Source organism: Microcaecilia unicolor, chromosome 5 (assembly GCF_901765095.1).
Source record: "Microcaecilia unicolor chromosome 5, aMicUni1.1, whole genome shotgun sequence".
Classification (NCBI taxonomy): domain Eukaryota; kingdom Metazoa; phylum Chordata; class Amphibia; order Gymnophiona; family Siphonopidae; genus Microcaecilia; species Microcaecilia unicolor.
This window is the reverse complement of record NC_044035.1, coordinates 282,626,979-282,654,829: the sequence shown is the minus strand read 5'-3', so window position 1 is coordinate 282,654,829 and position 27,851 is coordinate 282,626,979. Positions and strand designations below refer to the sequence as shown.

General features: G+C 41.4%; 1 protein-coding gene across 1 annotated transcript in view; it reads left to right on the top strand.

The window, feature by feature from the left end:
• Window positions 1-1,065: 1,065 nt before the first annotated feature.
• Window positions 1,066-27,851, top strand: part of VGLL3 (vestigial like family member 3) — a 57,099-nt gene continuing 30,313 nt past the window's right edge. Inside the window, exon 1 of the mRNA XM_030204241.1 lies at window positions 1,066-1,329. Coding sequence (XP_030060101.1) covers window positions 1,219-1,329 — 111 coding nt within the window. The 5' untranslated portion in view covers window positions 1,066-1,218. The remainder of the gene's footprint in view (window positions 1,330-27,851) is intronic.

Sequence of the window (27,851 nt, the reverse complement as noted above, 5' to 3'; positions counted from 1 at the left end):
AGAAATTACAAAACTCCATCAATTTTATAAGAGGTGATTTACATGTGCATATGGCACATAGCTGTGAAAATGACTTTATAACATTACACCCTAATGCTCAGCACTTCTTCCTTTCCCCGTGCCCCCTGCTTTTCATTTACTTTGATATTATTTTTGACATCGCAAAATATTTACAACAGGACACTAGCGGAAACACATCTATTGAGCTGTTTAGTGATTATTTTATAGAAGAAACGTATCACTTGCTTGAGGTCTCCATCTTCAGAAGTCAGACATCTAGGATCTTCTCTGCCGCAGGTGCTACTGTATTATTTTAGAAAACTTAACGGAACAAAACCGCTAAAACTGTGGACTTGTATTTGTTGTGGTGGACCTAATTGATATGTGGTTATTATTATTTTCATTGCTGAGTCACAAAACAGAAAAAAAGTTGCTGAAGTTGTATTTATTTTTATAAAAAATTCTCTTTAACTACAGCAACTGCAAGATACAACACGTGAATTTTCATGTCACAGAATGTGAAACAGTAGCGGAGCAAAAGCCTTATTAATTAATAAAAAGAAAAAGGGCAAAACTTGACTGCCACAGCAACACTGTAGATAAAGTCTAAATCGCAGACCGCCTGCAAGCAACTGACCCCCCCCCCCCCCCCCTCCCACATCCAAGTTGCTCAAAATAACTGTTTCTTTAATTTACACGGGTCGGGAAGATCTTCCCTTCGTCTTCATCATTACCCCCGGCCCTAGCTCCACCAATCAGCTGCTTACCTATCAAAATAACAATAAGGATACTATAATGATACTATAGTATACAGGTCAGAAACTGCCCAATGGGTGTGTCTTTGGCTATCAGACACGCCTCTTCCTTTTTTTCCCAATCTCTTGTCAGCTCAGTGTCAAACTTTGCACCAATTGCAGCCCTGCTCCGCCCCTTCCTACCCATGCTGTCCAGCGAAAAGCGGGTGTGGCGGGGAACAAAGTCCAACCTCTTGGCTGGGAGGGGGTGTGGTTTGGTTGACTGGGGTGAGGCCGATTGGCTGGGACGGGGCGTGCCCATTGTCTGCATTCTAATGAACGGCTGGGGCTGGGGTCGCTGGACCGCTTGCCGGATCCTGGAGCTGTCAGGCTGCGGCTGCCACCTCGTATATAAGCGAGACCGGCAGGGAGTGAAGGAGCTGCACGGCGGAGGAGGCAGTGGTGGCGGAGTGCAGAACCTGCCATGAGTTGTCTGGATGTTATGCATCACCATCAACCTAATGGAGCACCCCAATACTTGTCTCGCCCGACGGCTGTTTGCACCCAGGTCCACCAGTGTCAAGTCGGTCAGCAGGTGAGGGAGGGCCGGGGTGAGGCGTGCGGGTTTTCGCTGTATGAGGTGAGGTTGGTGGGCACTGCATTGGCGTGTATGAAAGTCTTAGGTTAAAATCACTGCTCAGCTGGCGCGGCAAGAGACGAGAAAAGAATATGGGGGAGGGCTTCTTGGGTCGGAGGTACTGGCTATCCTGCTGTGGGGGGTAGGGCCGAGACCCCTCTGAGTTTGGCGCTGCTTTGGTTGATGAGTGTACTGGGATCACTCTTTCAAGTGAAGGGTGTGCAGAATACCCACGTTCCCAAAATTTGGGAATCCTTCTGTTCTCCTCCATGCACTTGAAGCTGGAGATATTAAACTGGAAATCTAGAGGATGAAATACATTTGGGTAGGAGCCTGAAACAGAAACATAATCACTATTCTTGATAGATATTCGGAGAAAATCTCATAGTAGATGCTTTCCAGCACAGGACTATAAGCTAAGGAGCAAGAGGGTACCTGGATTGTAGGGAAAACCTCGTTGATATCAGGATATAATTGTTTTCTTTTATCTCTCCTCCCCCCCCCCCCCCCCCCCAGTTGGATGGCGCATTTTGGATATAAATATAGACATATGTGGCATGTATAATTTTGTGTATTTTGTGCATAGGAATGTTTCACAGACCTATAACAGCCAAAAAAAAGTGTAATGTCATATGCAGAACGTTATGCACTATTAGCAAAAGCAGAGCGAGACTTTTTTTTTGTGACTGATGTTGAGTTATGCAGTAAACTAATATATTAGTGTTTGAGTGACAAATGAGGGTATTTTCAAAGCACTTAAACTTGCAAAGTTCCATAGTAACTTATGAAACCTTGACTTACAAAGTTATAATAGTAACCTATGGAACTTTGTAAGTCTAAGTGCTTTGAAAATGAGTCCCAAAGAAACTTTGAGAGATTATGGGGCTCATTTTCAAAGCACTTACACTTACAAAGTGGGTTCCATAGGCTACTATTATAATTTTGTAAGTCTAAGTGATTTTAAAATACGTCTCTATGTGTATAAAAAAAAAAGGATAGTAGTTAGTTTATGAGTATGGCAGTTTTTACAGTTGGAGTGTAAAACAGGACAGTAGATGTTTACTTTGTTGAAAGCTAAAGTCTGGTCTCAGAAGTAAATTGTTCAGAAGTGAAAGTTATGCACTGTAAGAATTCTGCCATTCGCAATACAGTAGACACACTGTATCCTTGATATAGAGCACAGCTGTAGCAGAAATGAACATGTTATTCCAATATATTCCAAATGAAGTAGCTTCAGAGAAGTTTACAAGACTGAAAACTGTGATGTTTTAAGTACGCTGACATTCCAAGTCAGGATCTATCCAAATTGTGGACAGCGTTAGCTTTCAATGCCTTGCCTTGCTGGATGGACTATAAGAAACTACATTGCACATTCTTTCGTTTCCATTTGGACAGCTGCATATTTGTATGTTAAAGAAAGAGAGGAAAAAACAAGGGAATATGTCTGCTGAGTGGGTTGTGAATCTGGAGGGGGGTAGGGAGGGTGCAAAGGAGCTAATATTGTCTTGGCCTTCACACAGTCATGTGGGAATACACTGCATGTGTCATGCGGTTTCATCATTATCTATGAGGACTTATTTTGCCACACTTGTGAAGTGACGCCTAATATAGTGTGTATCTGATAATTTGTAGAAAGTTCAGGATAAAGGTACTACTCCTTCCTAACATTTGGGGATGGGGGACCTAACATTTGACTTGATATTTCCAGCAGGAGAGAAACCAGATGAAATGTCCCTTTTTTAAAAAATCCTGAAATAATCTGAAGAGTTCAGATTATTTCAGGATTTTTTTAAAAAGGGACATTTCATCTGGTTCTCTGCTGCTGGAAATATCAAGTCAAATGTTAGGTCCTAACTCTTAGGAAAAAAAATGTCCTTGGTCTGTGGGAAGACTTAGAATCCTTGTCTCTCCACCCCACCTCCCCCCCCCCCCCCATTTCATATTAATAGTCTCAGCTAGAATCGTGCACTGCCATAAAGCGTTTAGTTAGTGTTGAAAAATGTTTTAAAACTACATACATATAAAATTGCAAAAATTTCAGAAAATATGAACACTAACTAAATGCTTTATGGCAGTGCGCACTTTAATTGCTTGCCTTGTTTGTGTGCAAACCTTTTATGTGCATACAGATCGCTTGTATACACTTTTATGCATGTGCATGCAGATTGCTTGTATACAGTTTTTTGCATGTAAGTTCATTGAGTAAGAAAAAAAAAATATATATATATATCCTCCTGTTTGTTTTACAAGTATTTCCATGTAATTTCATTGAGTGTCCCCTATTTTTGCATTTTTTGAAAGAGTAAAAGATCAATTCACTTTTACCCATTCTGCACCACTCAGGATTTTGTAGGCCTCAATCATCTCCCCTCAGTCGTCTCTTTTCCAAGCTAAAGAGCGCTAACCTCTCTAGCTTTTCCTCATATGAGAGGAGTATCATCCCCTTTATCATTCTGGCTGCTCTTCTTTGAACATTTTCTAATTCTGCTATATCTTTTTTTGAGATACAGTAACCAGAATTGAATGCAATGCTCAAGGTGGGGTCACACCATGGAGCGATACAGAGACATTATAGTATTCTTGATCCCTTTCTTAATCATGCCTAGCATTCAGTTTACTTTTTTGGCTGCTGCTGCACACTGGACAGAAATTTCAGTGTATTGTCTACAGTGACAGATATTTCTTGGGTGCTGTCTCCCAAGGTGGACCTTAGCATCAGGTAACTGTGATTTGGATTATTCTTCCCAATGTGTATTACTTTGCATTCATCTACATTTAATTTCATCTGCCATTTGGATGCCCAGTCTTCCAATTTCCTGAGGTCTTCCTGCAATTTTTCACAGACCGCATGTGTTTTAACAACTTTGAATAGTTTTGTGTCATTTGCAAATGTAATCACCTTCCTTGTTGTTCCGATTTCCATATCATTTATAAATATGATGAATAGCACCAGTCCTAGTACAGATCCCAGTGGCACTCCACTATTCACCCTTCTCCATTGGGAAAAATGGCCATTCTATCCTCTGTTTTCTGTCCAATAACCAATTCCTATCCAGAACTTTGCTTCCTATTCCATGATTGTTTTTAATTTTCTCAGGAGTCTCTCATGAGGAACTTTGTCAAAAGCTTTCTGAAAATCTAGATACACTACATCAACCGGCTCACCTTTATCAACATGTTTTTTCACACCTACAAATAAGTGAAGCAAATTGGTGAGGCAAGACTTCCCATGGCTGCTTTCTGAATATCTAGATACACTACATCAACCGGCTCACCTTTATCAACATGTTTTTTCACACCAAATAAATGAAGCAATCAGTGAGGCAAGACTTCCCATGGCTGAATACATTTTGACTCTCCCATTAAACCATGTTTGTCTACATGTTCTGTAATTTTATTCTTTATAATAGTTTCCACTATTTTGCTTGACACTGAAGTCAGGCTTACCAGTCTGTAATTTCCCGGATCACTCCTGGAACCCTCTTTAAAAATCTGCATTACATTGATCACCCTCCAATCTTCAATTACTATGGACAATTTTAATGACAGGTTACTGATCACTAATAGCAATTTCATGTTGGAGTTCTTTTAGTATCCTATGGTGTATGCTATCCAGTCCAGGTGATTTACTTACTACTCTTTAACGTGTTGATTCTTCTCAGTATATCTTCCAGGTTCACTGAGATTTCTTTCAGTTCCTCTGCATCATCACCCTTGAAAACCATTTCTGGTACCAACAGATCTCTTATATCTCATAATGACTGAAGCAAAAAATTCATTCAGTCCCTCCGCTATGACCTTGTCCTCCCTGAGTGCCCCTTTTGCTCCTTCATGATCTAACGGTCCCAAAGATGCCTTCACGGGCTTTCTGCTTCTGAAATACCTGAAATGGTTGTGAGATTTTGCCTCTGTGGCAAGTTTCTTTTAGCCTTCTTTTATCAATGCTTTGCATCTAACTTGCTAGTACTTATGTTGCTTCTTATTTTCTTCATTCGGGTCCTTTTTCCTTTCTTTGAAGGATGTTCTTTTGGCTCTAATAGCCTCTTTCACTTCACCTTTTAACTATGCTGGCCATCGTTTGTTCTTTCCATCTATGTAAATACATAGAATTCATCTGGTCTGGTCTTCCACGATGGTATTTTTAAACAACGTCCATGCCTGATTTAAAGTCTTAACCTTTGTAACTGATCCTCTTAGCTCCTTTTTAACCATTTTCCTAATTTTATCATAGTTGCCCTTTCAAAAATTAAATGCTGCTAGAGCAGATCTCCTTTCTGACTTCACTCCAGATATTAGCTCAGATTTCATCATATTATGATCACTGTTTCCCAGCGGACCCCACACCGTTACCTCTCATGATATGCCCTACATGCTACTAAAGAGTAGATCTAAAATAGCTCCCCCTCTAGAACAGTTGCTCCAAGAAGCAGTCATTTATTACGTCTAGGAATTTTACCTTACTAGTGCTCCCTGATGTAACGCTTATCCACTCAGTACTGGGTAATTATTATACTGTTGCCCAATTTGCCAGCTTTCCTAAATGTTGTAAACGTTTCTTCATCTGTTTGTTCATTCTGTCCTTGCAGATGGTAGTACAGCCCTACCAGTATACTCCTTCCCTTCACATATGGAATTTCCATCCATAAGGATTCCACACTGCTTTCTGTTTCATGTCAAATGTTTATTTTGTTTGACTCAATTCCCTCTTTAACATATAGTGCAGTTCATAGGTGCCAACATTTCAAAATGATTGGGGGGGGGGGAGGGGTGCCAAACACAATAAAAAAAATTACTCTTCTATGGACAAAATGAAGGAGCTTGCTCAATATTGGGGTGCAGGTTGTGGCACACAGCATCCTGACCCAACACCACTACTCTGTGAGACAGCCTGGTTTACTTTGAGGGGCATAATCGAACGGGGCGTCAAGTTTTCCTGAGGGTGTCCTCACAGGACGTCCTCACGAAGGGGCGGGGAAACCCGTATTATGGAAACAAGATGGGCGTCCATCTTTCGTTTCGATAATACGGTCAGGGATGCCCAAATCTCAACATTTAGGTCGACCTTAGAGTGGTCGTCCCCGGTTTTCAGAGATAATGGAAACCGAGGATGCCCATCTCAGAAACAACCAAATCGAAGCCATTTGGTTGTGGGATGAGCTAGCATTCGTAGTGCACTGGTCCCCCTGACATGCCAGGACACCAACCGGGCACCCTAGGGGGCACTGCAGTGGGCTTCACAAATTGCTCCCAGGTGCTGAGCCCCCCAACCCCCTCCAAAACCCACTCCCCACAACTGTACAACACTACCATAGCCCAAAGGGGTGAAGGGGGGCACCTACAAGTGGGTACAGTGGGTTTGTGGTGGGTTTTGAAGGGCTCACATTTACCACCACAGGTGTAACAGGTAGGGGGGGATGGGCCTGGGTCCGCCTGCCTGAAGTGCACTGCACTCACTAAAACTGTTCCAGGGACATACATACTGCTGTCATGGAGTTGGGTATGACATTTGAGGCTGGCAAAAATATTTTAAAAGGTTTTTTTGAGGGTAGGAGGGGGTTAGTGACCACTGGGGGTCATCTGGTCAGTTTGGGCATCTTTTTGAGGCTTGGTTGCAAGAAAAAAATGGACCAAGTAAAGTCGGCCAAGTGCTCGTCAGGGACGCCCTTCTTTTTTCCATTATCGGTCGAGGACGCTCATGTGTTAAGCACGCCCCAGTCCCACCTTCGCTGCTTCTGACATGTCCCCGTGAACTTTGGTCGTCCCCACAACGGAAAGCTGTTGAGGACGCCCAAAATTGGCTTTTGATTATGTCGATTTGGGCAACCCTGGGAGAAGGACGCCCATCTTGCGATTTGTGTTGAAAGATGGGCGCCCTTCTCCTTCGAAAATAAGCCTATTTGTGGACCCTGCTCCCACTCCTCAGGCCAGTTGTGACTGAAGGGTGCTGTGGAAGCAGAACAGCCCCTTATCTTGTGGAGAGGGAATTCAAGCTTTTGCTCATGGTTAAAAACTACTGGTTGACTTAGTAGCACATTTGTGCTAGTTTTTGGAGAAATGTGACTGCAGTGGCTGGGAAGTAAGAACACAATAAAAATGGAGAAAGACTCAGGGTATATTTGGGTGTTGGGGGAAGATTGTGATTGGACTGGAATGTTCAAAAAGCAGGAGGAAGCTGTTGGGCGAAAAAAGAAAAAAAATAGCTATAGATACGATCATTTAGGGGCCCTTTTACGAAGGCACGTAGGCGCCTACGCACGTACAATTCACGTAAAATTGGAATGACCGCCTAGCTACCATGTTCCCCGGGCAGTAATTCCATTTCTGACATTCGTCCGAAACACACAGTAGAAATTTTCTACTGCGTGGCGTTTACCCAGCGGTAATTGGCAGGGTACGTGCACTGATGATTACCGCCCGGTTAACACGCGAGACTTTACCACTAAGTCAGTTGGTGGCGGTAAGGTCTCATGCCAAAAATAGACGTATGCTGGTTTTTAATTTTGCTGCATGTCCATTTTCGGCCTCAAAATAAAAGGCCTTTTTTTGTAGGCGCGCTGAGAAATGGACGTGCAAGCGTCCAAAACACGTGCTTGCACAAGTGCAGGCCATTTTTCAGCACGCCTTAGTAAAAGGGCCCCTTAGGTCCTTAATTATAGGTGAAGAAAAAACATGCTCAGTCATAGTATCATCTTTAAATAAGAGCATAATAATTGCCAAAGAGGGTGAGACCAAGATCTATATAACCTAGCATTCTGTCTGGCAGTGAGGAGCAGCAGGTGGTACAGGAACTGAGAAATCTAAAGCTGTTCTTTCCCCCACCCTCTTACATACCCTCATGATCAAAAGCAAACGCTGGCACCAGAGGCTGTTAGCGCCATACTAGCGCCAGCGTTTGCTAACCCCGCATGATCAGAGCCCTCGAGCGCGTGAAACAACGCGCTCGAGGGCTCTTACCGCAAGTAGCATGCAAATGCATGCTAAAGGGGCTTAACGCATTCATCTCCAATGATCAGCGACCAGCGCGCCAAAGATTGGATCGCTGGCTGCGACAAACCCTACTCCAGCTCCGAGCTGGCTTTAGGGTTTGGAGATCATTGGGGAGGAATGGTGAGCCCTGTCCAGCATGCATTTGCATGCTGGCAGGCCCCCATTCCCCCCAACGACGCAAACCCCCCCCCCCCCCAGCGACAGGGGACTGGAGTTTCTCCCTTATATGGTGTGTAGCCCTGCCCAGCGCATCCCAGGATGTACTGGGCAGGGCTGGGCACCGCCATTTTGCAGCGTCGAAGGAAGAGGAGGGAGGCAGGCTGCGTCCCTCCTCCAACCAAGGTAGGGGGGTGGGCACCGGGCAGGCAGAGAGGGAAGGTGGGTGTCAGATCAGATGGCAGAGCGGACCCTTGCCAATGCTGGGGGTTGGGTTGGGGGGCAGTGGCAGCCACTGGACCACCAGGGACCATTTTCTGGGAGGTTGGGGGGGGGCTGGAGACTCACTGGATCTCCAGCCCTCCCTGAACCTGGGGGGGGGGGTGAGATCGTCGGGGGGACCGGAGGTCCACTGGACCTCCCGCCCCCGTTTTGCCTTGCTCGGGGCAGGGGTAGTCAGGGCCTGGTGGTCCCATGGACCTCCAGCCCCTGTGTTTGACAGGTTTTGGCTTTTGACAGCCCAGACCTCTCAAACAAGTGCGAGAGGATTGTGCTGAGCGCATGCTCAGGCACAATTCGCCCACATTTTTACCCCATGATCAGAGATAATTGCGCTGCTTAAATTTGCATGCATTATCTCTGATCATCCATGTGGTAAAGCCCCGCGCTGTTCCAGTGCTATTTTTAGAGCGTTGTTTGGAACAGCCCAGGGCTTTGATCATCTGCCTGTCAGATTCTAGCAGTCCTGGTTCAAGACCTGAGAAGAAAACCTCTTTAATCTTAAAATCTGGTATCTGATAATTCTACTACACCTTTTGTTCTCATGCAATGAGTTTTAACATTCCTATTTATGCTGTAAAGAAAATGGTTTACTTTTCAGCCCACTGAGTGGGTTTGGCAGGATATAGCAGATTTTGGTGAATTTGAAAACTTTAAAGAACTGTTTTGTTATCATGATTTGTGTAGAATGGTTGATAAGCAGATTCCAGATAATCTTATCATGACCAAGAATCTGTTCCTGGTGTGAACAAAGCAGGATAGATCATTCTTGAAACTTTTTTTATTATTATTTTTTTTAAATAAAAATGGAAAACTTCTTCTGTAATTGCAAACTGTGCTTGAAGTCTTTCTTTAAACCTTGGGGCAGCAATGATCAGTTTCTTGATAAAGTTGATTAATTTTGTGTGGCTTTCACAGCCCTGGAATCTCTGCTTCGCCTCAGGTTCTACAAGGTGCTCTCCAATCTTAGGTTTTTACATCCTTCAAGGCTTCTGTCTAATGAAATCTGTGTTACACAGAGCAGAGAGTCTGCTGGCTTGTGCTAGGAGAACTCATCCTCCAGATTAATGGGAATCTGAAGCTCATTTAATTTCTTGATAGTTTTTATGGATAGAAATAGAGTAGTTGAGTTAGTTTCCAACTAATAACCTCAACAATGGGTCCTATTAGTGAAATATGGATTCTGAGAGGCTGTTTTAAGTGGCAGAGTGTAATGAAGTGTCTGTTGGGTACTGGAGTTTCTGCTTCTGTGAGTGATGGATTTAGCTATGGCTTTGTGAGAAATAATTTCAGTCACCATAGAGATTTTGGTTTTAACTGAATGTATTATCTGTATGCTACACTAGAAATTGAGGCTGATCATGTTTCAAGGAATACACTATTATTTTCTGCTTGATTTTCTTCTGTTACCAGTGCTAGCACTGTAAGGTTGAGAAACAGGTTACACACCTGACTCCTATTTAGTGCTGGTTTATTATCATGTCCGAGCACCTCTGTTCAGTTTCAAACTGGCTTCAAACCTCACTACCATTAATCAGCACTTGGAAATGGTACTCACTGGCCAGTCCTAGAGGTTCTGGAGAAAGTTGGGATAGCTTAGCAGTTTGTGCAACCTTTACTGTGATCCAAGATTTAAAAATAATGCTGTGTCAGTCTGATTGTGATTCACCCTTCCGAGCCTGGCACCTGTCTGTGTAGCTTTGCATTGTTGAAGGTTAACTAATGGGTAGGGCTGAGTGAGAGGAATGAACCAACCTAGGACTTCTGGAAAGAACATTCCTGAGCAGAGAATTTACCATGAGGTAAAAATGTATTATTATTATTCTTTTAATTTCCTGAACCACCTTTTTCCATGTTGAAATAGGAAGAGATCACCCTCCTTTCCAGCTGGGTCATCCCAGAAGGTGATTGGTCCATTGCGTAATATATGAATTTCTTTTTGATAAATATGTGGGGTTTAATACATCTTAAAGCAATAGTGGAAAATATTTGCAAATTCTCGAGCATATGGGGCAATATTCAAGCTGGTCTTGGCCTTGTATACTCCATGGGTGTAGATTGCAGGAATAGTGAAAAAAACAAAACTGTACAGGTCATTTTTGCTTTCATCGTTGCCTAATGAAAAATTAACCAGACATGTTTGCCAAACGTATTCTGTATGGAAAAGTTGCCACAAAACATACACTTTGACATACTGTTACATTTCTTCTCTGTCTTGTCTGAGGAGAGCTTTTGCAGCGTGCAGTTAAAAGAATGCATTTTCAATAACACCTGTGCTTTTACTTATAAAGCTTGAAATATTCAAGAACTACTGTATCTACAGGTTAAATGCTTTCATACCATGGAAATGGCTTTGCATGTTGTCCTCTCACTGTATATTTAGAGCTAAACGTATTCGGGTTGAAGGCACACATTGCACAGCTTTCAGCTGTTCGGGCTCTTTACTTTGGAATTTTCTATCCCATGAATTAAGAGCTGAGAGTTCCTACCTCAGGTTTAAAGCTGGGGTCAAGGCCCAGATCTTCCTTATCATGTTCTCCAGAAATTGAGAAACTGGCTTGTGGTTACTGTAAGTGTCCCTCCCTCGCTTCCCTACTGTGTCTTCCAATGAATGTTTCTAGACTGGACTGTAGTCCTCCACTAATGCCCTTCCTGCTGTCTAATGAGTTTGTCAGCTTTTTTTTTTAACATGCTCACACTTTCTGGCATTTTTCAAGTTTTGAGGTATTTGGTTAACTTGTAAATTGTCATGATGTACAAGACAAATGGCACTATACCAAACAAATATATAAATTAAAAATAAGTGCTGAAAGGGCTTGTCTGCCTAAAATTTGAGATAGCTGGACAGACCACAGATTTTCTCCTTCTCTGCTGAACAGGTGCCACTTGTTGCTTGCACAGAATTTATCCCCACGCAGAGGTGTTCCTGGGGTATGGAAAAGTTTTCTGCTCACCCCAAATAAAGGGGCCCTTGTACTAAAGAGTGTCAGGTCCCTGTTTACTAAAGTGCTCTAGCGTTTTTAGTGCGTGCTGATGCTAGAGACAGCCATATATACCTATGGGTGTCTCTAGCGTTAGCGGAAGCTAAAAATGATACTGCATTTGTGCGTCCTTTTTACTAAGCTATGTAAGAACCTATGCGCGCCCAATATGCGCCAATTCTGAGTTACCACCTGGCTACCACATGGCCCGGGTGGTAATTTCATTTTTGATGCACGTCCAAAAATATATTTTTTTTCTGATGTGCGGGTGGTAATTGGCATTTGAACGTGTGTTGACCATTACCACCGATTAATGCGTGAGACCTTACCGCTAAGTCAGTAGCTGGTGGTATGGTCACAGACCTAAAATGAACGTGTGCCAATTTTCATTTTGCCACACGTCCATTTTTGCCCCCCCCCCCCAAAAAAAGGCATTTTTTTACAGCCACGCTAAAAAACAAATACGTGCCTACATTACCGCAGGCCATTTTTTAGCGCACCTTAGTAAAAGAACTCCTAGCTGTTTGAGCAGGGACTGTCTCTCTATATCAACTGTTCAGCGCTGCGTGTAGTAGTAGTAGCGTGGCTTAGTAAATAGGGGTGTTAGAATCTAATCAAATTAAATGCTTGCATTGTTTAGACAATGAACTGAACAGCAAATGTTATATCTTTGTTTGCTGTTTTCAAAATCTCACTGTTTGTTTTCTTCATATTTGTAAAAATATATTGTATGCATTTCTAGTCTTAATTATTGTAAGCCACATAGAACCGAATAATTAACATTCGGATTATGTTGGATATAAGCACCAATAAATAAATAAATCAAATACTAACTTGTTGACTGCTAGTATCACCACTTTGGGTTCAATGCGGTGTACAAAGTAGATAAAATACAAAATTAATTCGAATTACAATCATGACAAAAAGAAAGAAAGTCCTACTAATCATTAGCATTTTTCAGAAATAAAGTTTTCAACTTCTTCCTGAAAACAGCATATTTATGTTCAATCCTAATATAAGAAGCAAGAGAATTCCACACTGATATTCCCAAAATATAGTATTTTCTATTTTCAAAAATCTGGCATCAGTTGATCTCAAAGATGCAGAAAACATCCAATAAAAAGCGAAGTGAGTTTTTTAATCAGTAATTCTGAAGCGGACTCATGTAGAATTTTAAAAAGTAAAGAAATAGCTTTAAATTTAGTTCTCTCATTAAGCAAAGAATCGGACCTTAGTGCATCTTATCGTGGGACTTTCCTGTGCACTAAACCCAGACTCAATGCAGAACAGTTTAAAGCATTTTTGAATATTTGCTTTCAGGTCTTGCATTAATGTTCACATTAATAATAAATGTTACCTGTAAAAAGTTGACATGAGAGCACTCACCCTCTCCTCCTTATGAGGTGCTAAGTGTTTCTGTGTTAACTCAGCATTAGTCAGTTAGCGCACAATAATGCAATTGTGCATGTTGCTAAATGCTTCCACACCCATCCTCTGTTCATGACACATCCCTTCCAAAAATATAGTTAATAAATTGCTAACACACAAGTTGGTGTTCTAGGAGGAAAAATACCGCAAAACATTTTAGCATGACTTATCTTTCCCCCTAAACCAACCTCTCCTCCTCCCCCATTCTCTATTTCTGTGGATAACACTCTCATCCTTCCTGTCTCATCAGCTTCTAACCTTGGGGTCATCTTCGAATCCTCCCTCTCCTTCTCTGCACATATTCAACAGACTGCTTAAACCTGTGGTTTCTTTCTCTATAATATCATGATCTCTCTATAGTCGATGACCTAATTTATGTTACAACTCACTCTATCACTCAGAAAACTCTATGCAATACCATAATACATTCTTCTTTACCATGTATGTATGCACCTTAATGCATTACCATTTGTAATTTTGTACCCGGAAATGGCGATCGCCATCACGGCATAATGTAAGCCACATTGAGCCTGCAAATTGGTGGGAAAATGTGGGATACAAATGCTATAAATAAATATCAGCAAAATTCGCCCTTTCCTTTCTGAGCACACTACCAGAACCCTCATCCACGCTCGTATCACCTCTCGCTTAGACTATTGCAACTTGTTTCTCACAGGTGTCCAACTAAGCCATCTCTCTCCTCTTCAATCTGTTCAAAATTCTGCTGCACGACTAATATTCCGCCAGGGTCATTATGCTCATATTAGCCCTCTCCTCAAGTCACTTCACTGGCTTCCTATCTGTTTCCGCATACAGTTCAAACTCCTTTTATTGACCTATAAGTGCATTCACTCTGCAGCTCCTCAGTACCTCTCCACTCTCATCTCTCCCTACATTCCTCCCCGGGAACTCCGTTCACTGGGTAAATCTCTCTTATCTGTACTCTTCTCCTCCACTGCTAACTCCAGACTCCGTTCCTTTTATCTTGCTGCACCATATGCCTGGAATAGACTTCCTGAGCCGGTACGTCAAGCTCCATCTCTGGCTGTCTTCAAATCTAAGCTAAAAGCCCACCTTTTTGATGCTGCTTTTAACTCGTAACCCTTGTTCACTTGTTCAGAACCCTTATTTTATCATCCTCACTTTAATATTCCCTTATCTCTTGTTTGTCCTGTTTGTCTGTCCTAATTAGATTGTAAGCTCTGTAGAGCAGGGACTGTCTCTTCATGTTCAAGTGTACAGCGCTGCATACGTCTAGTACCGCTATAGAAATGATAAGTAGTAGTAGCAATAGCCTGTTTTGTCATGCGCTAAGCAGATGTTAGAGCTTAACACCCTTTAGTAAAAGGGCCCAAAATTAGTGAGTCCACACAAATAGCTGTCCGAAAAGTTTTCAGCGTGGAGACACATCTGGGTAAAGTCACTCAGATAACTTTTAGCTGGATTAATTTATGGCTGGCCAGCTAGCTAAAATACTGCATTTATACTCTCTAAAATTGTAATGTCTGTGTATCCCACAGACATAAAATGAAATCTTTTGTACAGTGACAGAGTGAAAGAAAAAATACCATATCAAGGCAAAGCAACAATCAAACAAACCTCTGCTCCTCTTATAAATATCTCTAACTGAGCATAGAGGTTATTAGGCTTTCAGAAAACAGATGGGTATCGCTTTTTTCTTTTTACTTGGCTTCTGTATTCTCTGTATGCTAAATTTTGGGGGTCTTTTACTAAAACCTTAGCTCGAGTTATCTCCAGCAGGGCCCATTTTATTTCTATGGGCCCTGCTGCAGATAACTCGAGCTAAGCTTTAGTAAAAGACCCCCCTATGTATCTAGCAGCGGAGTGCTTAGTGCCCTAGAGCGATAATGAAAATTTTATCCAGTGAGCCAGTTTCACTGGGCTTAGATGTATAACTGTGCTAAATATTGACAATCTTCTTGATTAGCTTATTTAACTTTACTAAGTCGTGGCTTTCTAGACCTAGGGCCCTGTTTACTAAGGGTTTTTAGCGCCTATAGGGATATTTTAGGCACGTGCATGATTAACACGCATACATGGTTAATGAACGTTAAAAAACGTTAACACGCCTATAATGCTACTTAGTAAACAGAACCCTTAGATTCATAAGGGCATTCCCATAGTTAGAGAAGACAGTCTCCAGTGAATCAGGCTCCTTCCGACCTTGATATTTGAACTTCCTTTAATGCTATTTTTTTTTTCTGAGAGGTTTTTTTGTTTTTGTTTTATTTTGCTTTAATATATATATATTTTTTTAACTCTGTAGTGAATAGCATAGTTCCTGTTAAACTCTCACTCTAACACTGTCCCTTGTAATTATGCTGGTGAAATCATAGGGAAAAGGAAGAGATTTTGAATTTAACTCACACCTTTTTGAGTTGTAGTTCAGGGCTAGTTAACAGGTACATGAAGCAGGCATGATAACACAGCCCCCCCCCCCCCCCCCCCCAGTGAGAGATTTTGATGTTGCAGATAGCAATGTCTGAAAATTGAGCAGAATACAGAACCATGAAACATTTTCAGAAACCATCAAGAATGGAGTTGTATCAAGAAATTGAGAGGCAGAAGAACATTTGGTTAATAATCCTATAAACTTGCTCAAATTGAGTAGTCTCCATGAAAGAAGAGAAGGCTCTTTATAAGGTATTCGGGATACAAAGTTTTTATGGAGTTATAGTTCTCATCTAAATGTAACTAATTGCATAGGTAAATGTCTGCAAAATAGGTTTCAAAAATACCAATTTGGACTTTCTGAGAAGAAATACGTCCAAGTGCTGCTTTATGACGCTTTTTGGATGTTTTTCTCTTTCAAAAATGAGTCCCATAGTGACCAGAATTGCACACAATACTCAAGGTATGATGGCACTGTGGAGCACTACAAAGGTGATATATTTTGCATTATTCTCTGTTCCTTTCCTAATTCCTAACATTCCGTTAGCTTTTTGTCGCCGCCACCACCACATACCGAGCAGAAGATTTCAACATATAATGACACCTAGATCCTTTTCCTTGATGGTGACTCCCATCTTGATAGTGACTGTGGAACCTAGTATTGTGTAACTATAATTTGGCTTATTCTTCTTTATGTATATCACTTTTCACTTGTCCATATTAAATTTCATCTGCCATTTGGATGCAGTGTTCCAAGGTCCTGCTGCGATTTAACAACTTTGAATCATTTTGTTCCATATGCAGATTTGATTACCTCTCTCATTGTTCCCATTTCCAGATCATTTGTTAATATGTTGGAAAGCATGGGTCCCAGTCCAACTTCCTATGGAACTCCAGTATTCACTTTTCTCCACTGCGAGAATCGGCATTTTTACTTTATACTGTTTTCTATCTTTTAACCAGTTCTCAATCCGCAATAGAATGTTGCCTCCTGTCACATGGCTTTTTGGTTTCCTCAGGAGTCTCCCATGTTGACTGGCATTTTGCCAAAACACTGATTGCCACAGTTAAATATTGGGCAGTATATCTTTAACCAAAGTTTCTGGGGTGGGTAAGAGCCTGTGTAAAAAGGTACGTGAAAAGAATGAGCCTAATTAAATTATATGCAATCTATACACAGGTATTTCCAGGGACATACTTGTGGGGGAGTGCATAGGTAGAATTGCTATGGATGGATATATTCTGTATATTTGTGAGCACATGCACAAATGTATACCTTATTCAGAGCAGGTTTAAATCTGTGTATGTTACTGGGGCTGGTTTGGGGTACCTATTTTGTATATGGACACAAGGATCAATGTTGCATTTATAAAATAAGCTTAAAATAGGTACCTTATCTGAGTGGAGCAGCACCTGAGTGAGAGGCTAAAAGATACTGAGGGTGAGTGGGCATTCACCAAGTTAAGGCCTTGAAGAAATCTCAGCACCCCACCCCTCAGACCCACAAGAGAGGTAAGGAGCGGTCTCCCCCTCCAAGATATGTAGCCTTGGTTGAAACACACAGTTCCTTAGGGAACCCGCTACACAAATAATAAAGCATAAAAATATGTAAAATAAATTCCACCAATCCATCATCATAAACCTATTTGCAGTATAGAGCAGGGCTTCCCAGAATTTTTCTGGTGACCCTGCAGGTAGTTGGGTTTTCAGGATATCCATGATAAAAATGCATTTGGTGTACTTGCAGACAGTGGTGTGGATTCAGTAAATGGCGCCCAAATTTGGGTGCTAGAAAAAATTGGTGCGGAGTGATGTTCCATTCCTGTGGCCAAATTTGGGTGCCAGTATTTACACCAGCAGCAACCTGGTATAAATGCCAGTGCCCAACTCTTGGCATTTGGGCGTGGAAGTGGCAGTATTCTATAACTGTGTGTAAATTTTTGGAATGCCCCTACCATGTCCCTGGCCACACCCCCTTTTGAATTGCATGCTAAGGGATTTAGGTGCGCGGGGTTATAGAGACCGCTCAGGAAGGTGCATGCACAAAATCTAATTTATGCCAATTAACTGCAATAATTGATTGTAACATCAATTTATTGCTAGTTATTGGCTTGTAAGCTAGTTAATTTGTGTGTGCATCTTCGATCTGGGTGCTATATATAGGGCAAAAAAATATCCGCAAGGGATATTTTTGTGGTCTGTTTCTAGGATACTAGCATACCCGCACCCTGTTGTATTATTTTTGCCATATATAGGGCCCTGTTTACTAAGGCACATTAGTGTTTTTAACTCGCCTACAATTAGCACATGTACAAACCATGTAGGCGCCTATAGGGATATTGTAGGCACGCACACATTTAACATGTGTACATGGTTAATGCACGTTAAAAATGCTAACACTCCTAGAACGCAGCTTAGTAAACAGGACCCATAGAATCCAGGGGAGTGTTTCCTGTGCATACAGCCCTGTAATAATACATACCTGCCTTTCAAAGTACAGATACCCACTACAGAAGATCTCCATAGAATTAGATGGCCCATTTTTGGGAACATAACACGTGGGCTGTCTGTCACTTTCAGTCCACTCTGCTGTGCGTCTTATATTTCGCCAGAGTCGCTATACTCACGTTAGCCCTCTCCTCAAGTCGCTTCACTGACTCCCTATCCGCTTCCGCATACGGTTCAAACTTCTGCTTTTGACCTACAAGTGCATCCACTCCGCAGCTCCTCAGTACATTTCCGCTCTCATCTCTCCCTACACTCCTCCCCGTGAACTCCGTTCGCTGGGTAAATGTCTCCTGTCGTCCCCCTTCTCCCCCACTGCTAACTCCCAGCTCCGCTCCTTTTATTTCGCTGCTCCCTATGCCTGGAATAGACTCCCTGAGCCAGTACGTCAGGCTCAGTCTCTGGCTGTCTTCAAGTCTAGGCTTAAAGCCCACCTCTTTGCTACTGCTTTCGACTCCTAACCATGACTCTCTTACTCAGCACCCTCACTTATCACCCCTACCACTGCAATTTCCCCACCCCTAGCTGTCTGTTCGTCTGTCCAATTTAGATTGTAAGCTCTGTTGAGCAGGGACTGTCTTTTTCATGTTGATTTGTACAGCGCTGCGTAAGTCTAGTAGCACTATAGAAATGTTTAATAGTAGTAGTAGTAGTAGTCCACACCTACTTTTATTTATTTATTTGTTGCATTTGTATCCCACATTTTCCCACCTATTTGCAGGCTCAATGTGGCTTACATAGTACCGTAGAGGCGATCACCAATACCGGTATGAACAAATACAGAGTGAGGTTATGGTAGAATAAAGTTCATGTGTGACAGACACATTGGGAATCATAGGAGGAAGAGTTTAGTTTAGCTTTTATTTTGTTGTGTTGCAAGGTTAAGGCATTTAAGTTGGATCGTTAGGGTATGCCTTTTTGAACAGGTTAGTTTTTACATATTCCACATAACTTGTTAACTCTCTCTGTTACAACTGAGTGGAAATTTGTGATGAGGAGTCTTCTCATACAGTTAGACAAGTTGATAAAGTGATTCCTTGAGCCAGTAATGTGGATTACCTTGGAGGGTGAAACCAGTCAGCCAGCGGGGGAGAAGCAGCCTAATTGTTATAGCCAGAAGGCTGAGAACCGGGGAAGCTAGGGTTCAAATCCCACTGTTGTTCCTTGTGCTCTTAGGCAAGTCACTTTCCCCCTCCCTCTAATTCTATAAAAGCCACCAAAACTTGTGTGCACAAATTTGGGCATGCGCTGTCACTAATAGATTTAGGGTCCCTTTTACTAAGGCGTGCTGAAAGATGGCCTACGATAGTGTAGATGCGTGTTTTGGGCACGCGCAAAATCATTTTTCAGTGCACCTGTAAAAAATGCCTTTTTAAAAATGTTTGCCGAAAATGGATGTGTGGCAAAATGAAAATTACTGCACGTCCATTTTGGGTCTGAGGCCTTACTGCCAGTCGTTGACCTAGCGGTTAGGTCAGAGGTGGTAACTGGGAGGTAATGGTCTGCGTGTGTAAAATGCCGATTACTGCCTGTGTGCCAGAAAATAAAAAAAATTTCCAGCGCGTGTAGTAGCCATACGTGAAAAATGAAATTACCGCATGGGCCACGTGGTAGTCAGGCAGTAACTCGGAATTGCTGCATGTTGGGCGCACGTAGACACTTATGCGGCTTAGTAAAAGGACCCCTTAATTGGCATTTATGCAGATGTGAAAAAGGGGGCACAGAAATGGGAGAGTTATGGGCATAATGGGGTTGTTCCTAAAATCAATGCACATTGTTCTAGAATAATGGGGATATGCAACTAATGTAGATGCATACATTTGTACCATGTTTCAGTTGATGCAAACGACCACACCTAAACTTAGGTGCATAAGTGCTATTCTATAAACTGCACTTAACTTTAAATGTGGCCTATAGAATAGCGCTTTTTGGTACCATATAGAGAATCTTGCCCTTAGGGTCAACTCTACAGCTGGACACCTCCATTTAGGCACCCCAAGACACATACCCTTGGATTCTATATATCGCATCTAGCGTTCCGTGCTGAAATCCAAGTGTATTCTATAACTCCATGCGTAACTCAATTGGCTTAACGAGCCAATCAGTGTTTTTAACAGCACTTTAACAAGCAATAATGAAAACTAATTGGCAATAATTAGAATTTACGCACAACTCGTTAAGCACATTCTGTAATGCAGAGCACCTACATTCTAATGTGCGGAGCCAAAAAGGGGCGTGGTTAATGGCATTTTGTGAGTGTTCCAAAATTTATGCACATTGTTATAGAATATGCCCCTTTGTGCCTAAATCTACACGCCAATATTTGCACCATGTTTCTCTTGGTGTAAATGGATGCATGTAGTTCTAGGTGCTGGGATATCAACTAAGCGTATTCTGTATACCACACCTAAATCTAGACGCCGCTTACAGAATACACTTAGGCAGAAACTTCTTCCGTGCAGATTTTTCAGATGCCATTTCTAGAATCTAGCCCATAGTGGGGACCTATTCTATAATGTCACCTAGGCACCCAGATTCCATTATATAATGCTAGTGTAACCTGGTATCGGTTCAAGTGCAAGTGTGTAAATTCAGCAGTATTCTATAAGTCACGTAAATAAGTGTGAGTCCCACCCATGTATACATCCCCCTTGTATTTATGCACTATGGACAAGATTCAGTTAAAGGTGCTCAATAAACAGCACTGAAAAAAAATTTGTTCTATAATGACTTTCCAAGTTGTGTGCTGTTTACAGAATAGTGCAAATCCAAAAACATTGCCAATTAACACCAATAATTGATAACACCCAATTATTGGTGCTGATTTGCTCATTAGCCAATTCAGTTGCATGCGTATCTGGATAGCACGCATTTTCCATGCGGGAATTTGCATGCCATTTATAGAAACCATGGGTATGTCACTTCTGCACACTGTTACAGAATAACACTTAAGCACCCTCCTGGCTTTTTTGCGAGTTAGGGTAAATTTATGTACGCATGTGCTACTGTTCTATACATTCAAGTACATAAGGGGCACCTAGTTTATAAAATTGCCCCTTAACCCTCTATTGTCTCAGGTACTGTAAGCTCTTGGGGTCAGGAAAACACCTATTGTACCTGGATGTAACTTGCCTTGAATGACTGAGCGAGGCATGCACTAAATTAAAAATCCCTTCCCTTTTCACAGTGACTTTAACTGAGGGGCTGTTATGGAACCTCCTTAGTACTGTTTTCCTGTTGTTCAGCTTAATGCATGAGGGGCTTCAGGGAGCTGAATCCCTGTTGCCTCATGTGTGTGAGGTACTGTTGTTCTCCAAAGACATGGGTGAGTACGTCTAACAAATATGTTCCATGAAAGATGCATCTTCACACTTATTATTCCAGTGTTCTGGTTTGATTCTAAGGAATGGAATTGAAAGTATTCACTCAGTCCTGCCAATTTTTTTTTATGTCTGGATTTTTTTTTTTTATGTTCACTGTTGGATGTTCATCAAGGTTACTCCTCCTTACTTCAGACTTGATTCTTAGCTCTTTAGATATGTTTGTATTTCTGTACAGGTTTTTTTTTTTTACAAAGCTTAGATGAATCAAACCTTAAGCCACGTAACACTTGTCAGTAGTGTTCTGCCATGGAGTAGAAACTTGGCTGTTTCTGCCCTTAAATTGTGTGCAGCAAGTGGGTGCATCTCAGCTCATATCCTCACTATAATAATTTTATTTATTTAAACATACTTATGGACAGTATACCCAACTGTCCAGTGTGGTGTAAAATGCGAGATAGAAATGGGGAAACTGCTGTCCATGGGATTGGTAGCATGGAATGTTGCAACTTTTTGGGATTCTGCCAGGCACTTGTGACCTGGACTGACCACTGCTGGAAGCAGGATACTGGGTTGAATGGGCCAAAGGAGTCTCTTTACAAACTTTAATTGATAAAATATGTGGCAAACAGGTTATGTTTAGCTCACAAAGTTCACTGCTATGCTTTGTGAGCTAAACACAACCTCATGCATGTGATACATGCATGTTTCAGCCTATGCACTGTAGACTTCTGATGCAGGCACTCTAGCCGAAACATGATCGTGTTCAGTCCGTGTTTGCCACTTATTTTTATCAATTAAAGTTTGTCAAGAAACTCCTTTGGCACTGCACAGGTCCTTGGTAATCTCCACTGTGTTTTGATTCTTATTGACTAGCATACCAGCTAAACGCTATTTTGTAAACATACATGTTATAATTGCCTATATGAACCTTCATTATAAACTATATGCTAAGTTTAGGTGGAGCATGAGCAGGGCGCATATTTACGCAAGTAGATTATGAAATCCTATAATCTGTATTCTCTAGTGATCTAGATATGGTCACTTTATACAGATTATGTGGCTGGTGTAAGTGATGGAATATATGCACATTCATGGCATGTTATGCTAGTATTTCTATACAGAAAAGTAGGCACCTATTTTTTCTTAAATAGAATAAACTTCAAGTAGGCCTGTTGTAGGCCCTCTTTAATAAAATTGCCTTTAATATTGCATACACAGTCAATACCTGTTGTCTGGAAACAGTTGCAAGTGTGGGAGAGGGTTTGTACATTATTGGGGCTGGTGTTATTAGCCGCTGTCTAAAATATAATTTAAAATGACCCCTAGCAGCATATAAATGCATTTTCATATATTTTCATCTATTGCAAAGAAGGTGTAAATGTGTGTATATTCCAAGGCAGATTTGGTATAGAATCTCTTGGAAAGAAAAGGGATGTCCAAGTCAGAATGCAGACAGTTTCTTAGCCTTTGGTAAAATGTATGTACAGTGGGGGAAATAAGTATTTGATCCCTTGCTGATTTTGTAAGTTTGCCCACTGACAAAGACATGAGCAGCCCATAATTGAAGGGTAGGTTATTGGTAACAGTGAGAGATAGCACATCACAAATTAAATCCGGAAAATCACATTGTGGAAAGTATATGAATTTATTTGCATTCTGCAGAGGGAAATAAGTATTTGATCCCTCTGGCAAACAAGACCTAATACTTGGTGGCAAAACCCTTGTTGGCAAGCACAGCGGTCAGACGTCTTCTGTAGTTGATGATGAGGTTTGCACACATGTCAGGAGGAATTTTGGTCCACTCCTCTTTGCAGATCATCTCTAAATCATTAAGAGTTCTGGGCTGTCGCTTGGCAACTCGCAGCTTCAGCTCCCTCCATAAGTTTTCAATGGGATTAAGGTCTGGTGACTGGCTAGGCCACTCCATGACCCTAATGTGCTTCTTCCTGAGCCACTCCTTTGTTGCCTTGGCTGTATGTTTTGGGTCATTGTCGTGCTGGAAGACCCAGCCACGACCCATTTTTAAGACCCTGGCGGAGGGAAGGAGGTTGTCACTCAGAATTGTACGGTACATGGCCCCATCCATTCTCCCATTGATGAGGTGAAGTAGTCCTGTGCCCTTAGCAGAGAAACACCCCCAAAACATAACATTTCCGCCTCCATGCTTGACAGTGGGGACGGTGTTCTTTGGGTCATAGGCAGCATTTCTCTTCCTCCAAACACGGCGAGTTGAGTTCATGCCAAAGAGCTCAATTTTTGTCTCATCTGACCACAGCACCTTCTCCCAATCACTCTCGGCATCATCCAGGTGTTCACTGGCAAACTTCAGACGGGCCGTCACATGTGCCTTCCGGAGCAGGGGGACCTTGCGGGCACTGCAGGATTGCAATCCGTTATGTCGTAATGTGTTACCAATGGTTTTCGTGGTGACAGTGGTCCCAGCTGCCTTGAGATCATTGACAAGTTCCCCCCTTGTAGTTGTAGGCTGATTTCTAACCTTCCTCATGATCAAGGATACCCCACGAGGTGAGATTTTGCGTGGAGCCCCAGATCTTTGTCGATTGACAGTCATTTTGTACTTCTTCCATTTTCTTACTATGGCACCAACAGTTGTCTCCTTCTCGCCCAGCGTCTTACTGATGGTTTTGTAGCCCATTCCAGCCTTGTGCAGGTGTATGATCTTGTCCCTGACATCCTTAGACAGCTCCTTGCTCTTGGCCATTTTGTAGAGGTTAGAGTCTGACTGATTCACTGAGTCTGTGGACAGGTGTCTTTCATACAGGTGACCATTGCCGACAGCTGTCTGTCATGCAGGTAACGAGTTGATTTGGAGCATCTACCTGGTCTGTAGGGGCCAGATCTCTTACTGGTTGGTGGGGGATCAAATACTTATTTCCCTCTGCAGAATGCAAATAAATTCATATACTTTCCACAATGTGATTTTCCGGATTTAATTTGTGATGTGCTATCTCTCACTGTTACCAATAACCTACCCTTCAATTATGGGCTGCTCATGTCTTTGTCAGTGGGCAAACTTACAAAATCAGCAAGGGATCAAATACTTATTTCCCCCACTGTAAGCATGTGCAGGAGTAAATGTTTAGGTTACAGTCCGGCAGGTATAGCCATTTCAATAAGAAGCATATCCAAAAAGAGAAGCATCACTTGGTTTTACTCATGTACCAAATTTGCAACATATTGGCCATCTTTATAACAGACTTCTACATGAGAAGTGCAAAAGGTACCTGTTCTGTAAAACTATAGACTCCCAAATTCAGCTTCAATAGTGCACAAATCTTTATATCTGCTCTGAAGTTGGTGTAGATGTGTGTGCATGTGCTCACATGTTTTATAAAATGTGCATGCATCACAACTCCACCTCCGCTCCATTTAACCTACACCTCCAAAACATGCATGCGGATCAGGTCAAAGTAGATACACTTTCCATGCATGTACATTTTACACTCATACGCAGTCTCACTTTCCCATGTGCACAACAGACATTATATGCGGAAAGACGTATAAAATCACCACCACATGTGTAAAATCTCTTGTGTGCATTGAGATCAGCTTTTTCTGCACTGGAGACAGATATTCAAAATTCCAACCGCCCTCCTTCCTCTGCCCCTGCTCAAATGCATGTGAGGCAGTTACCGGAATTGGTGGCTCCCCCTTGATAAAGTTAACACGAAATGGGGGCCTGTCATATTTTGATTATTCCGATTAGACTATGAGAGTTGGACTGATAAAAGTTATTAATCAGTGATAATTAAAGGCTGGTGGAGGTCGAGTCAATGATTAAATAATATACACGAATCAGTTATTCACCTATTGAGTGAAAAAAAATTTTTTCGAGGTAAATATATGAGACTCTACTTCACTTTATAGAAAAGAATTGCATTCATATTTGTTTGTATATTTAGTTTGTGATTTTTTACACTCGACAGAGTGTTGGCTTATTTTTTATTTTGACAGTGATATCCCAGAAATAAGCAGTGGATTTTCCCCAAGTTCATTTTAATAATGGTCTGTGCTTTTTTCCTTTTGAAAGCCGTCCAAACCGTTTTTAAACTCTGCTAAGCTAACAGCCTTTACCACACTCTCTGGCAATGAATTCCAGAGTTTAATTACACATTGAGTGAAGAAACATTTTCTCGGATTCGTTTTAAATTTACTACTTTGTAGATTCATTGAATGCCCCCTAGTCCTAGTATTTTTGTAAAGAGTAAACAGATGCTTCACGTCTACCCTTTCCACTTCACTCTTTATTTTATAGACCTCTATCATATCTCCCCTCAGCCGTATTTTGTGAGGAGTTGGTTCTGTGTGTGGGGAAAGGGCCAGGAATGTAGAGCTGGTGATTGCATAGGGGGATATAGGTTGTGTGGCTGTACTGAACATGCTTTTACTCTCTTTCGCCCTCTCGTCCCCCTCCCTGCACATGTTAACCATAGCACTCTGCATTTTTCTCCAGTAGCACATGGTCTGCAGGTGGGACATATGGGCAGTCTGGGAGCATAATAGAATGCTTTATGTTATGTGCATATCTCTGGAACATGGATGGACACACTTACACCAGCTTTATGGTTGTTTTAAGTGCTTGTACTGAAATATCCACCAAGTAACCCTAGAATTCTATCAAGGAAAGTGAGTGTCTATTTTCCTTTATAGAATAAGTGCCAGTCAGGCACCCTAAACTAAATTAAGAACTTGTATTCCACCATTTACCAGAAGTTCAACTTCTGGTAAATAGTGGAATAGACGTTCTTAATTTCAACTTGTGGTTCAACTTGGACCACAAAGAATAGACTTTTATCCTAGAAATGTCTAATCGACAAAGTAAAACCAAAATTATTTCAAAAACCTATGAAATAGGTACCTTTTTAAAGGTTGGCTAAAGGACATATAATTTGATTGGAAGAGGCAAATCATTCCATATTATGGCAGTTTGATCAATGAAAGATAAAGACAAAATTCTGTTGTATTTAACTCATTTAGTTTTAGGATATTGTAGAATAAACTGAGTGTAAATTCCTAGTGAATGAGAAAAGTAAAAGTGAAGCATATTCAGTGTTGCCTGTCTATATATTATGTTAAAAATAAAACATATATTAAATTATCCATACCTTCATCATCTGCCAATGCAGTTACATATACATATATAAGTTTTGCCATACTGGGGCAGACCAAAGGTCCATCAAGCCCAGCATTTTATTTTCAACAGTGGCCAATCCAGGTTACAAGTACCTGGCAAGATCCCAAAACAGTACAATACAGTTTATACTGCTTATCTTAGAAATAAGCAGTGGAGTTTCCCCAAGTCCATCTTAATAATGGCTTACAGACGTTTCTTTTAGGAATCTATCTAAACCCTTTTTTAAACGCTGCTAAGCTGACTGCTTTTATCACATTCTCTGGCAATGAATTCCAGAGTTTAATTACAGTTCATATAACATTGGAGAAACCCTATCAAGTTGTATTTTCTCTACAGATAAGAGAGCTGCAGTATTCTGAAGAATTTGAAGCTTGTTCAGCTTTTTCGAACAATATATAGGTGCACAATTGTAGAATTACTTCCTTAATGGTTGCTACTTCATCTAAACTATCAAGGAATCCTAGTAATTAAATTTGTAGCTGTGCCAATCTGTGGTTTTCGATTGGTTGAAGGTCTCTCCTGACTGAATCCTACTTAGAACTCATCACCTGTTGTGGTCAGTGTGTCCTCCAGTTGTATTTCTCACTATTGAAAGCTGTCTTCAGTATGCATTTTGATCTGTGCTATAACGCTCTACTTTTGTTGTTAGTATAAAGTATAAACATAGCAGAAGTTTAATTTTTTGGACATCATTGGCAGGCTATCATATAACCATATGTATGTTTATGCATATTATATTTAGGAATGTGTAGCCAGAAATTTTTCATTTTGTATCATTTCCAGGAATGCTTACGTTATTCATTTTCATTTGACCAGTTTTTCATCATGGGAGCAAAATCATTGCGTGCATTCTCTTTTGAAAGAGGGTACGCTCTGTGCAAAGAAGGCACTCTTTCTGAAAAAGTGTGCACTAAGCTGTGTGTGCAGTGATTTGCGCATGCACAATGGGTGCTCTCTTTGCAAAAAGCGTGCACTATTATTGGCAAACTATAAAACATTTTTCATGTTTTTGTTTGATAATGACATGGGATATGTTGTTGACATTTTCCCATTCCGTTGCAAATGAATGCCTATCCCTTATTATGATATCTCTGACTATTCTGTGTTATTTAGAGCTTGTGTGTACACAGATTTTCTCAGTGATTTTAAAATAAAATAGTATATAATATAATAATAAAGGCCCAGAGAGAGCTGGGCCTATATTATGTCAGATTGCAGTGATAGCAATAATCAAAGTCCCCATTCTCCTGCGAT